Source organism: Crocodylus porosus, unplaced genomic scaffold, assembly GCF_001723895.1.
Source record: "Crocodylus porosus isolate Cpor-Errol unplaced genomic scaffold, CroPor_comp1, whole genome shotgun sequence".
Taxonomy (NCBI): Eukaryota; Metazoa; Chordata; order Crocodylia; family Crocodylidae; genus Crocodylus; species Crocodylus porosus.
Genome location: NW_017728911.1, coordinates 42234324 through 42249153, shown reverse-complemented (window position 1 = coordinate 42249153; position 14830 = coordinate 42234324). Strand labels below are relative to the sequence as shown.

The window sequence follows — 14830 nt, the reverse complement described above, 5'->3', positions numbered from 1 at the left end:
TGTTGACAGTGGTCTCCTGGGGCAGTCAAATCCTGTGTGCGCTACGCTGCACAGAGTTCAACCGTTCGATCTGCACAGTCTGAGACTCGGACACATACAAAATACACAAGCAGTGCCGTAGCAAAGGGGGCAAGTGGGGCAACCACCCCGGGTGCCAAAGCAAAGGGGGGCGCTACCCAGCTGAGGCAAGGTGCAGGAGGGAGCTGCGAGTGGCTTGTGTTGGGGGATATGGGGATGGAGGGAGGGCAGCTCCCGCCACTGCGTCCACTCCCAGGCAAGCATGGGGGTGGGGGGGATGTGCCCCCCAGATCTGTGCATGGGGCAAGGGCTGGCTGCTCCTGCGGGCTTCGCCCCAGGTGTCAAACTTCCTTGCCACGGCACTGTACACAAGAGCATAGGCTCTCAAGTAGCCTGCGTCAATATGAACAGGCATCTCTGTAGTTTTCAACAGGAAGCCAGAAACGAGCCAGGAGACACCAATAAGAAGCCACTTCATTCACTTTACACAAATGACAAACTGTGCAATAGTAAGAACTTCGCAATACCACACATTCCACTCAGGCGACACGCAGAGCTCAAAAGCTGTCTCTCTCCAAGCTTTCCCTGCCTCCTCACAAGAATGGCTCCCTCCCAGGAAAACACTGCACTGCCCCCAACAGAATCTAGCACCCAGCACCAACACCACTTAAAAATGTTATCAGACTTTCATTTGGCTTCTACACAGTCAAATGCCAACTGCTGCCAGCAAACTCTGGAAACAAGCACCACGTTGGCAGTAGCTGTCTAAGACACGGACAGAGGCTGCAGCAGCACTTTTGTGAATGTTAGAGTGTTTTGAGTCCCTGAAAGCCAAATTTATAAATGGGAGTCAAACCTACTAGAGAAAAAGTGTTAATAGCTAAGGCCTTGGAAACACAGGAACTGCCAAAAGACTCAACTAAACTGGAGTTTAGGGTTCTTCGTAGCTTCTCAGATCCTTCCAGGTTGGAACCTTGATTTTTGCGGAATGCAATCCTGCTAGTTTTTAATGAGAATGTGATAAAGTATTAAGTCAGTTGCCTTATCAATCTTCTAGTATACTGTATTTGCATATCTTCCTATTCAATTCACCTTGTAATTTAATCACAGAATTACAGCAGATTTACCAAGAGCCATTTTCCATAAAACCTTGTGCTTTATCATTTGAATCCTGTATCTGATTTTCTTCCTTAGCCCATCCCCACCCTTAGAATCATGTCGGCTAATGCAGTCATTCCATAGGCTCTTTCTGAATATCAGGACAACATCATCATTTCTCCAGCAACTATCCACTGTCCCTTCAGCTGGAATTTCTCAAAACTCTCATGACCAATTTTTCCCGTGATTCATGGGTATATGTGAAATAGCAGGACACCTGCTTTGCCCTTACTGAAACGTTTTAAAAGCCATCACAAAGAGGGAAACAGGTGTTACTGAAAGATGAAGAGACTGCTGGGCAGCATTCTCACCAAGTACAAAAGGAGGGAAATTGAAGAATTTAGAGAACATAAAACTTGCTTAAAGAATCACCTCAATTTACTATAACTTCTAATAATCCTCTGAAGCCACATGAACAATGACAACTAAATGCATACAAGGGTAGGGACATCCCAAATCAGAGTTCTGATGCATTCTTCTGGGGGGGAAAAGATGATGTGCTACACACATTCAAAGCCCCATGAGCAAACATCCCTCCACTCTAAAAACAGTCAAGTAAATTTTAATTAAATTTTCAAATAAAAACACATTCTAGAACTGAAAGTAAAAGGTGAGAAATGTCAGTCAAAACATCAAATTTAGCTACATCATACACAAGAGTGAAGTGAGGGCTTAAAGTTTCATCATCTCCTCTAGAAAGAAAAGCAGTTGCCTCAACTCAGGCACCTCTTAAACATAGTGGTGACATGCTCCTCTCCATATGCCCATAAACAACCATGCCACTGCCAATCAGGGCACCTTCCTAGGTCATGACGCTGGCTCCTGGGTAGGGTGGGTGACAACTACAGGCTTTGCCGTTGTACCGCCGTGACCTGCCTTGTAACTTCTATTCCCCCAGGACACCTGAACCCCTAATTCCCCTCAAGCTGCAGCAGAGGAAGTTGAGGTTAGATATTAGGAAAAGCTTTCTCACTAGGAGAGTGGTCTAGCACTGGAACAGGCACCCCAGAGACGTGCTGGAGTCTCCATCCTTGGAGGTGTTTAAAGCCCTGGCTGGGATGATATAGTTGGGGCTGGGGCTGGGGCTGCTTGGAGCAGGGGGTTGGACTAGATGTGACCTCCTGAGCCCCCTTCCAACCCTCATTTTTCTAAGACTCTACAATTCCCTCCCCCCTTCTGAACAGGTCCAACACCAACGAACTATATTTTTGTCCTATAGACCACGTGATGCAATTCTATTACATGACATGTCCCTCTTTACAAAATCTTGTATTTATCTATGATGTTTCTCAGGAGCTTTTCTGTAGGTGTATTGTAGTCTGTTAAACTTGGAATTTTTAAAATGTTAACAAAATTAGACCTGTCAAGAACAAGAACAGTTTAGGATGTATGTATGCACACAAGAGCTTATAGTTGAAAACTTATAGCAAAGATTGCAAAAGTAACTTCTCCTGGATGATACCCACTCCAGCTTGAGGCCTCTATCATCATATTCTTATGGTCACACTTTGTTCTTTAATTCAGTTGTTAGGTAAGAAATATTCCCACAGTGTGGAAGTATGGGTTAAAAGCTTGATTTTCACCCTCTCAACAGCTGCTCTGCCACTGGGCATGGAAAAACACCTGCATTCCAAACAGCTTCCTTCCACGCCGCTCATTTCCTGTAGCACCAAGGACCCAAGGACTTTGTTAAAAAAGGTAAACAGATCCACAGGATGGGTCAACATATTAGAGTAATCATTTTTAATTGGAATTTAAATCAGCAAGCAAGAAACTGGGCTTTATATTACCTACTTTAATTTTGCTTTGTTTTTGTATGCTTTTATAGTTTCATAGTTGGTCGGGTCGGAAGGGACCTGAGCAGATCATCGAGTCCAACCCCCTGCCATGGCAGGAAAGAGTACTGGGGTCAAACTACCCCAGCAAGGTGTACATCTAGCCTCCTCTTAAAGACCCCCAGGGTAGGAGCCAGCACCACTTCTCTTGGAAGCTGGTTCTAGCTCCTAGCTGCCCTGACCGTGAAGTAGCACCTCCTGATATCTAGTCTGAATCTCCCCTCTGCCAGCTTGTGACCATTATTCCTGGTCACTCCTGGTCATGCTTGGGGGAACAGTGCCTGCTGGTCCCCTCTGACTAGTCTGTAACAGGCCACTAGACCCCCCCTCAGCCTTCTCTTGTGGAGGCTGAACAGGTTCAGGTCCCGTAGCCTCGCCCCATAGGGCCTGCCCTGCTGCCCCCTGATCATGTGAGTGGCCTCCTCTGGACCCTCTCCATGTTAGTTTTTTCTTAAATAAACACTGGTCTTCAGGTGGTTGGTAACCACTAAGATAAATATGGTACTCTTTTTTATTGACCAGAAGGATCCAATACATGCAAACATATCTGTTAAAACATTCTCATACAAATTCTTAATTGATATATTCATTTTGATAGATTAGAAAATGGTGAAAGACATTTCTTATTTCCTAGATAATTCTTTTTTTTAAATAATGATTTGTGTTGAGCTGCTTTTGGATTGAAATTATAATTCACTTAAAATGAAAAAACCCAGCATTTCAGAATTATTTTTTCGTAAACTACGTTACATGGGCACATACTGAACAAAGGAAGCATTCTGTGTAGGTAATGAGATGAACTGATTGTTTCTGGTCGTCAAATACCACAAGATTTTAGCATTAGTTATAATGCTATAATTTTTAATTATAGTTTTAAAAAAGGAAAAATGAACTTTCCTTCTTTTTCATCTTACATAGCAGTTTGTCAACTTTGAGTGAGCTAACTGCTGAGCTGAACTAAAGAGAAATGGAGGAAGTATTCCCTCTCACCCTGCAAAAGAGACTACAGCTGTCAAACACTCGCCTGAAGCTTCAGCAAACTGGCTCCATATGCTTAGTTAGCGATCTCTCCCACCTTGGCAGTAGGGTGACTTCTTTAAAATCATGGGAGCAAACATGTACTGCATAATATTTAAATTATGTTAATAGATTATAGTAAATGTAGGCGTCATTATAAGTTGGCAAATTTGACAAGACTGCTTTCATTTTTAGAAATCTGAAAAGTACACTTCAAGAGTAAATTGGATGCTTATCTTGCTGGAATCCTATGCCCCAGCTGACTTCCTGCCCTTTGGGCAGGGGGCTGGACTCGATGATCTCCCGAGGTCCCTTCCAGCCCTAATGTCTATGAAATCTATGAAAAATAAAAGATTCAGTTTATATAAAAATGTGTTTTAATTTTAATATTCATTTTTTTATCCCACTTCTCAGTAACTGAGGCAACTCCTGTCTTCGGCACAGACTGCCGGCTTTCAGCAACATCAAAGCTAAATTCCATCCTTCTTTCTTCTCCTCCTTTAATTTACCCCAAAGGCAAAGGGCTGAAGTAGTCTGGGAAGAAAAGGACCCTACATCACTGCTTCCCTCTGTACTTTTGTTTAGGATCAAGAAAGACACCTCTAGTAAGAGCAAACAGCTGAGCCATACTAAACCCCATCATTCCTCACCAGGCCTCTCCGGTGATAAAGGTAAGAGCAGGCACCAACATGGCTCTACAGGATCAATTGCTTCCCGCTTGCAATATCAGCCTGGGCATACACAGGAATAGAGGGCTGGAAAGGGCCCCCTGAACATTTTCGTCAATCCCCTGCTTTCATTCATTCAGGAGACAAGGGCACTGTCAGAGCCCTGCCACTACAACAGCAAGGAAGTTCTTCCCAGTAGTGCAAAGATGCTCAGATCTTAGGAAAAGGCCTGTGCTCTATGCTACAGAGGAAGGCAAAAAAAAGCCCAAATCTATCCCAATCTGACATAAGGGAAAAATTCTTCCCGAGTCCAGATCTGGCATTCAGAATGACTCTGAGCAGAAGAATGAGACTCTCCGGCCAGGAAACAAACTCTGCGTTCGCTGTAGTTAGCATGAGGAGCATCAGCATGCCCCAGTCAAGATCTCTAGCCATAGCTGTGCCCAAATGTCCCAAAGCTTCCGAGGAAGGCAAGTGCAAGCCTTACACCTCCATCCTTGAGCTCAGCAGCACTCGTGAGGTAAAACCACCCCTCCTGGGAAGTGTTTTCAGTGGACAAGAGAGAGGTCATCCATCTCCGACTCTGTAAATATATGCTCCCAGAATGGTGCAGAGGCAGCAAAGCCACCTTACAGAAATGAACAATTACCAGTACATCTCATGCTAGGCCACAGCCTGCCTGCCTTCAGCTCACTTTCTGACTCCACATGGTGCCAGGCTGCCAGCAGAGGCACGCATTCTGCCTAGAAATCTGAGGATCTCTGTATCCACACACACTAGAGCACGTGTGAGAGACTGCACAGCAGTCGCAGGACCCAAACTCCCTCCGCCCAACAAATACAGCTCTCAGAGATAAAGGTCGGAATGCCTTTGACAGTCAGCACTGAGCAAACTCCTGAGACACCAGCTCAGAAAGCATCTCAGGAAAGAGGGCCTCACAGGAAGGCACCAAGAAAAAAATATCTGGATAGACACATGGAGCTAAGAGACACACTACCCAGAGTCAACACGCCATGTAGCTTTCTACTGCCCTCATGGTTTGTGAGCTAATGGACCAGTATGATCATCTAGTTTGACCTGCACATGAAGGCCAGTGACTTTACTCAACGATTCCGGTCTCTGGCCTGACAACTTATGGCTGCACTAAAACATGCCTACTGATATTCTTAAATCCAGCTCCTATTCTTCTTTAAAGTATCCAACAAGCCTTTCCTGCAGTCCCAATTCCTGTGCTGTTAAAAACTGGTGAAAATGAACTTGACTACTCTCCTTAAAAGAAATTTCACCACATTTCCTGAATTTGCAAAACTGCTAGTTATGACATGGGCAGAAGTTTCCAAATAAACGTTAAGTCTACGTCCCTGAGAAATAGGACGGTTTTACAATCAAAGTTCCTCAAAAACAGAATGCAAGCAGTCTCGTTAGCTCAGCTAACTACTTTAATCACTGAAAGAAGATTTAAAAAGAAGCAGAATTATCTCAGGTGGCTACTTGTAAGTTAGGACATGATGAGCATCTCTTCGCACTGTTGCCATAAACAGGACTAAAAAAAAAACCAAACCAAAAACTTAAAAGAGCTTGGAAGTCAAGAACAATAATGGCAGGCCTGACAGACCCACAAAGATTTTACAATAGTGTGTGTTGGCTTTTTCCGTGCGCACCAAAAACCACATTCTAAGTGCTCCTTTCATGCCACTTACTGTCAAAAAAATCCAAGCTCTGTGTCTCTCAGTTCAATCCCATGGAAGCAACTACTGCTGTTTCCTTCTGCTTCTCATTACTGTTTCCAGTGCGTCACAAGGAAAGTATTCAGAGTTGGGAAAAGATGGTGACACTCTGCTCTAGTCCTCCCCATTCTCCACCCGCTGCTCAAAATACAGCTCTAAATGCACGTCCCATGACAGTCTCAGTTCCAGCTGCCACCCCCAGCCAGCTGCATGAGGTCATCCATGAAACGGGACAGGGTACAGCTGAAGCCCAAACAGGAGCTAATGAAAAACTTCTGTTGAACTGTGGCAGATTAGACAGCATCTACTCCAGCCTACAGCTGATGAAACAGGATATTACTACTATATTACTGTTGTACTCAAAGCACCAGTCATGAACAGGACCTCATCAGGAATCCTGGTCATCTCTGTTTAAAAACTGCAAATGCTCTGACAGGGGTGGAGAGAAAACCCCACAAATTCTCCCATTAGAAAATAAAACAAATCTGTGTTTTTCCATGGTTAAAATGAAACACCACTATATATACAGGTATCAGCTGAACACAATGTTTTATTGATACATTTACAGTTTTAAAGCAATTTCAAAGCCTACCAGTGCCTCAATGACTGCAATATACATTCTAAATACCTATAAACGTTGGTGCTTGGTTTAGAGTTTTTATAATGGAAAATCAGAGCTCCCACTGCCCCTTCACTCACCAGGACACGGGTGCAGCTGCGGCTGCCCCCCACTGCTTTGAGGCGCTGTGCAGCCTTGAGATGTCAGTTCTCTGCCCATGCCATTTTCCCCTCACTCCTCACCCACAGCCCTGCTGGAGGGGGCCCCCAGCTGCCAGGGCTATGGAGCCAGGAACCCACCCTCCTCCCTCACCAGACTTACCTGCAGGAGCTGCTCTCCAGGCTGCAGGACGGCCATGCACATGTGTGTGTGCGTGCGCACATGGCACCCCTGCCTGACTGCCCTCCTCCCACTCCCCTTAGCCCCTTGCAGGCCCGAACTCCGCTAGCTTGCAAGGGGAAACTCGCTTTAAAATGAGAAAATCCAGATTTTACTGTGTTTTTCCGTGGCAAACTGAAAACCTGGATCCCTGCTCATCATGCTAAGCACCATACAAACACAGAAAAACAACAAAAGTAGAGTCCCTGCCCCGAAGATCTTACAACCAAAGACAAGATATGGATATACATGGGAGAGCAGAGAGGTTACGTGACAATCCCGGTCAATATGCTAAGCAGTAGCAGCAGAATGGAAAAAGCAATCCAGTCCCTTTTGCAGAGACAGTAAACCTCACCATGAGTCCATCCTCACTCTGACTTAGAGACAACTCTTGCTGACAAGTATACAACAAGTCCCACAAGCATGACTGTCTATGACAGGAGTCCCCAAAATGGGGCCCACAACCCACCTGCAGCTCGCGAATGTTTGCACGCAGCCTGCACAGGGGCTCTAATGGTGGCTCTTCTCCGCAGCACCGACCGACACAAACTGCTCAGTACTAATTGACACACATCTTCACAGCAGCCCTGGGACTCTCTTTATTGTAACTTTGTATATGATGTAAGGTACATTGTGTTAAATGCAACTTAAACTGATCACCATGCCCCATTGAGCCTCTGTTGAACACAAAGGTACAACACTGCAGACTCGTTTGTTTATCGAGCCTCTACTGTGATGCCCCATCCATTAACTGTCCTCCACAAAGAACATTTGGGGAACCCCTAGTCTACAACAACTACTTATTATTTCATGTTCATCGCTGTTCCTAAGTCTACCTGTGGTAGATCTAGAGAGAACTGTCTGATGGGCGGGGGGGTGGAGGGAATTAAAGTTAGAAACCGAAAACAGATGAACTTCAAAATGGTACTGAACTCTATACAAGATATGCGACCGCCCGCTTAGCAAAGGCATGCTTGATTTTAGCCTCTCCCCAAGTGCAGGAGCCTTTTTCAGAACACAAGTTTAGATTAAAGAATTGAAACCAGTGGGACCATTATGGCCATTTAGTCTGACTGCTTGCATAAAATCAGGTCACAAATTTCACTTGGTACTTCCTACACCATGCTTAATTTGTGACTGAACCACAGCAAATCTTCTTAGAAATAACTCTGGTCTCGAGTGAGAAAGAGTTCACCAAGCTCCCTGGCAAGGTGCTCAACAGCCAACTGCCCTGCCTCTGAACTGACTGCATTTTATTTGAATGAGTCTAACCCAGAACTCCAGTTACTGGATCTTGCCAGGTCTCCCTCTGCCCTACTGAAGAGCCCTTTAGCAGCAAAAACCTTCCCTTGTAGACTGTTAGCAGCTACGATCAAGTCATTTCTCAACCGCATTTTAGATGACTTTTGGAAAAAATTCTTTCCGAGTTCTGGAAAGATGAGAAGATGCAATGCCAGGCTAGTGATGCCATTCTGCATCTCACTGCTGCAGAATGCAAATCCCTTGCAGTTTAGAAATGAAAATGGCTTGTGTTACATTTTTTCATTTTCCTCTGTCACTCTGAAGCAAGAATGGCCACAGGGATTCACCACTCAGAAGTCATAAACACGTATGTTCATAAATCACCCAGACAGTGTTAATCTGTAACCAGGCTGCAGGTATGTGGAAGTTAGATTAGGAATTAAAAACTATTAAGGGCAGAAATATGCCAGGCATACGCAAGTTTGAAAAACAAATTAAGTAGTTTACAGGCCTAAACCAAATCTTTCCTTTGGATGGATCTGGGGGTCAATTAAGTCATTTCATGACTGACACGCTTCTTAGTTTAACAGTGAAGAAAGAGAAAATGTCTTTTAACTCCTCAGTTGACAGCTGCAAGCTCCTGGCCCATGCACACAGGATCCCAGCACTCCAAGCTGCAATCTCCAGGTTGCCCCAAAAACTCCAGAAGAGTGTTTAGAGCCGGGCACACAAACTCCGCCGCTTCAAGGCTCATATTAGAAACCTATACCCAATACATAGATACATTTACACAATATTTGTAATGAACTGAGAGACATACACACAGCTATTTTTATTTAGAGGCTCCACATTTACACACTGCTTGACCAAACACAGGCAGTAAAACAGATAAAAAGCAAATCAAGACTAGAAAGAGAAAGCGTTGCTTTCTCTGAATTTATCAGTGGAGTGACCACTAGAGGAAGACAAGCATTAAGGACACAATATAGCACAGGGCTGTCATTAAAATACTATGAAATCTCAGCAGGTAACATTCACACATATAAGGAAAAACAGTCAGCTCAGGTCCCAGATCAAAAACATGACAACACCAACTCCCACCCTTCTGATAAGGGCCATCCTGCCACGTCAGAGCTGGTGGCTGCTACTCCAGGGAGCAAGCCCAGGGCATCTGCACACACGTTATTTTTTATTATACCTGCCATATAGCTGTTCATGTTGTTATGTTTATTCTGTAGACTCTGCCCAGACCCATGGCGATTTGCAGTGTCCTTCTGTTTCTGGAATTTAAGCAGTGTGTTATCCAAAGGAGAAATCTGGTTTAAGGACCAGACCAAAAGACAGGAATTCCTGTACCGCAGTCTTGCTTTGGCACCAATTCCTTTTGTGGCCTGGGGCAAGTCAGTAATAAATTTTGCCAGTCTTCTCTTAGTAATATAATGGGGATTACTTGCATCACAGGGAGGTTGAGAGTCATTGTGCTTACAAAGAGAGCTGGAGCCAAAAAGTGCTAAATTATAACAGAGCCATAGTGACAAAAAACAAAAGCCTGATACAACTTTACCTTAGTACCAGCCCAAGACACCAGTGTTCAGTTCGTACATTTGCAATCGCCTCTTTATTAACAGACTACATCATCATCAATTGAGCTGTTGCACTCACATTTTAAGGCTGACAAATCAGAAATCTGAAGTTTTTCTTAAAATGAACTTAGCCCGACTCACTTTTGTGTGAGCTTTTTTTAGCATTCTACCCCTACTTCCAGTTCTCAGCAGAGCAACAGCAGAACACATAACAGTGTTGGTGTGATGGAAGTCCGTACAATATGCGACCCAAGAATTTTAATGGACATGTAAATGATTCTAAGACTGTCCTAATAAAACAGAAGTGTAAATACACAGTGCAGTTTACCATGACATGGAGAAGGTCATCAATGCAGCCTTTCATGAGGGTGACTGCTCAGTGACATCTCAAACCCTGGGTGCCAGATCCTGCTCCAAGGACTGTTTGTATAAGTGACATTCAACAAGCACTGCTAAAAATGTATGATCAGCCCTAAGATGGACACTAGAACACAGCTTTTCCTCCTCTCACCTGTGTCTCTTGTCCATTACACTAGAAAGTCTTGCTCAATCTCAATCCAGGCACAATGTAAATGATTACTTTAGGCAAACTGGCACAGTTTCAAAAGGATGGGAGTACCCCCCACAGCTTATAGCACAGAGGGCATTTAGAGCACTCTCCTAGTAAGTAGATGTGGGACCAAATCCCTCAGAGGAAAAAATTAAACACCCATATCTACCACATCCTAAGCAAGTGCTCTAACCACTGAGCTACTGGATAAAAGGGAGGCTGCATCATCACCACCCTTAATTTTATAAGAAAGCAACTGCTGTGACTGCACTGCATGTAGAGAATAATCCAGCACATGCAGCAGAATGAGCCCCTTGGGCTAATGAGGCAGAGAAACATCTGTTTGCAGATTCCAACAGAGTTTACATGTGAACTAAAAGCCCAGACACAGAGCCTTGTCGAGACTGAGGTGTTTCTTGACGCACACAAAGGAAAACTTTAAGTGCCTGGGGAAATTCAACATTGAAAACGTAAGTACCTGAGGACCTTAGATGTTTCTAGGGTTGGACAACAGCTGAGCTGCTGTTTTGAGGACCTAAATGTAGGTAGAATTTAGGGACCTAATTCCAAGTCCTTGTGAGAATCTGGACCTGGAGCCTAGAACAACAGGTCTAAACTTTAACAGAATTTGTAAGAAAACTGTGATGGAGAATCCCGCAACACACAACAAGTTGTCAGCAGGGTCTGAATTCTGAACCATCAGCAGAGAAATCAACAACTGGCACCAAGGTGCATTAGTGTTGGCAGGCAGCTGTAATAAGTTACTACTGTTTGCAGGAACTGAAACTATACTTGCAGCAGCCACCCCTTTTGCAGACAGTATACCCAAACACAGATAGAGCAGATGCTTTCAGAACAGCGGTCTAAGTGGATGAGACATGACTTCTACTGCCAGGTCTGCCAACAGGGACCTCACAAAATCTCTTAGTTACCTCATCTGTAAAAATGGTAAAAACCTGTGCCTCCCACTAGAGCTTGGAAACACTCTTTCTAGTCTCCTGGCACCTATGAAAGTAGGCAGTCAGACTCGGGTAACTCAGTGAGGCTCAGTAAAATTAACAGTGGAAATATGTAGAAAATTAGTGAACAAAGAACAAGAGCTGCACAATGGCAGTCGCCTGTGGCTTCTATCCTAGCAAACATAGCTAGATTTTCATGTGGACAGCAAAAGTTCTCCCTCTGGCCCCATGACTATTACTCTTGGAAACTCATTTTTACTGAAACTTCCAAAATTCAACCAAAGCCCAAGACCAACCTGTAAAATTTAAGCCAAAACAATTACACTTTAGCAGTTACAGGCAACTGAACATAGACTGCCTTATCTGTGCCATTACTCTTACCACTTAGAATGGAGACAAAGTGTATGCATGTATAAACAGTAAGATAACTGCAACACAGACTTCTGCAGTGTCTTTGCACACTATTTTCTTTTTCTTACAACAGATAGACATGTTATCTATGTGTCTACCTCAAGAGTCAACTCAGCAGCACGGCAAAGCACTAGCTGTATCCAACTATACCAGTAAGTAGGTACAATAATACCTCCCATCAGGTTTCAAACCCACTCCTACTTACCTCTTTGCTTCCTCCAGATGACAAAGATATTCATAAGCCACATTCTGAAGTCTCCTCTCATCCATCTCCTCTGCTGTGAGCCTCTCATTATCAAGGACAGCTGCAAACAGACAAAAATCCCCATCAGTCTTCAACTCACCTGATAAGCTGATACTCAGATAAACCTAGAATGACTTCAGCAATTCGTACATAGTTTCATAGTTGTTTCTCCTTTTAGTATGGTGAGATGAGCATGCTATTGATATTCCAGGAGGAGTGTATGTAATGCTAAAGCCATCTCCAAGGAGAGCCATCCCCATGTACACTGCCTTATTACCATATTTATATTACGGTAGTGCCTTGAGGCCCTGAAGACATTAGGGCACCATCATGCAGGGCCCTGCAGAAACACAGGTACAGCCCCTGACCTGAAGGGCTTACAGCAGGGCGGGGACAAACACATTCAGTCTGGCCTGAGAGTACAGAGCTGCCAACTCACTGGATCGGGCCCACAGGCAGCTGGCGGCTGCAGCTGCTGTGAGGTGCAGGGCTGGCAGGCGGGACTGCTTCCACCCAGCGGCACTGCCCTTGATGCTGCAGCATCAGCTGTGGACCTGGGCACAGAGGATGGGTGGCAGCGTCAGCTGTGGCTGCCACCGGCAGGTTCAGGAGCCCCAGCGGGCCAGCACAGAACCTGGTGGCAGCATCCACAGCTCCCAGTGCAGCAGAAGCTCCTGTCCGGAGCCCCAACCTGGAACCTGCTGACAGTGTCAGCCATGAACCTGGGCAGCAGCTTCTGCCACGCTGGGCGGGCTGCAGCACCAGCTGTGAAGCTGCCGGCAGGTGCCACGTCTGGGCTCTGGAACCTGCTGGCAGCACCCACACTTGATGCCACTGCCTGCCTGCTGTGGTGGAAGTTGCCATCTGGGTCCACAGATGAGCTACGGGGCTCCTGGCAAACTAGAGCTCCAGCTGGGCTCTGGAGGGAGGGAGGGGGAGAAAGCTAGGGAGAGGAGAGAGACAGATAGACAGAGAAAAGATGAGAAGACAGACAGAGAGAAGAGGAATCAGAGAGAGGGGGAGATATGGATGTCGCTTTTGACAGGTCTCCAAAACTCATTAAGTGGCCCCTCAACTGAAATAATTGCTCACCCCTGGTTTACAATATTAGCTGGCAAGATAAAGGAAGGGAAGGAAGGGAAAACATAAAGACGACAAGTGAATTGCCTAAGTTTTCATGACAAGGCAGTGAAAGAACAGGAAACAGAACCCACGTCACCCGATTCCCAGGCAAAAGCCCCATCCCAAGTTACCCAACTCCCAGCCAAGAACCTCATCCACTGGACCACACAGGTCCTTTGCACTGCTCTTATTCATCACCCCTCCAAACCATCACTAATGGAGTGTTAAAGCTGGCCCCAGATTTTCATTACCATGAAGCAAACATAGGACTAAGCTGACCTTTCTGTTAAAACAAAGCAAAATACAATAATCAAGCAGTCAATCTCCTCGCTCTCCCCTCTGCTACAGGTCACTGGCACAAAAATCTTGTCTTCTCCCTTCTCATCTCTGCTTGCTTCATTGAACCAACCCTGTCCCTTCTGAACTTTCACACTGACTCGTCTATGTCCCCACCCTCTCAGTGTCATCCAATTCTTCCCCTTCACTATACAAGCCCGGTTACGCATCTTAAACTTAAACCATCGTAAAACCCCACCATCCCCCCCACCTACCTCTCCAACTACTGCTCTATCTCTTTGTTTCTGAAATGAAGGATTGGAAAGGATCCCCTAGCTTAGCAAGCCCAGCCCAGTCCCTTGTTAGGAGACTCCGCATCACAATTCCATTCATCGATGTTTGAGCCCTGACAACGCGCTCCCAGCCCACACTGCCTACAACTACCGCCCGGGGTTCCTCTCCTTCAGCTCTTCCCTGGGCTCTCCCCAGTTTGGCTTTGAGTCTGCATGGAGACCGTTCTCACTAAAGACTCTAATCGTTCTGTCCTGGGAAGGCTCAGAGCCAGCCTTCCATCCGCATCCGCCTTGGCCTGTCAACTGCCTTCATCACAATCAACTGTGGCCCGCCTTTTGACCTCATCTTCCCTTAGCTTTTGTGACTCCGTCTCCTTGCTTTCCCCTTCCCTCTCTAACATTTCTCTTACAACATCTTAGAACCATAGAAAAGTCAGGCTGGCAGAGCCCCCAGGAAGTCGCATCTAGTCCAGCCGCCTCCTAAAGGCAGGAACATCCCTGACTCATGCAACCTAAACAAGTTTTTAACCTGCTCCTGAAAATTTCCAACAGTGGTGATCTCACAACTTCTCTATGCAGCCTGTCCCAGTGCTTGACCACTCTCATGAAGTTCTTCCTAGTCTCCAGCTTAAATTTCCCCTGCTGCAGTTTGAGGCCATTGCTCCTAGTCCTGCTCCCTATGGCCACAAAGAAGTCTCTAATCTTCATCCTCTCTTTACCCATCCTCCAGGTATTTCATAGTTTCATAGTTTCTAGGGTCGGAAGGGACCTGAGCAGATCATCTAGTCCG

At 45.4% G+C, this 14830-nt stretch overlaps 1 protein-coding gene across 1 annotated transcript in view; it reads right to left on the bottom strand.

The window, feature by feature from the left end:
- The window catches only part of LOC109308797 (ras GTPase-activating-like protein IQGAP1), a 59662-nt gene extending 44883 nt beyond the window's left edge, over nucleotides 1-14779 (bottom strand). Inside the window, exons 1-3 of the mRNA XM_019533200.1 lie at nucleotides 14760-14779; nucleotides 12789-12903; nucleotides 12311-12474 (exon numbers count right to left, since the gene is read on the bottom strand). Coding sequence (XP_019388745.1) covers nucleotides 12311-12474; nucleotides 12789-12903; nucleotides 14760-14779 — 299 coding nt within the window. The remainder of the gene's footprint in view (nucleotides 1-12310; nucleotides 12475-12788; nucleotides 12904-14759) is intronic.
- Between the last annotated feature and the right edge of the window lie 51 nt (nucleotides 14780-14830).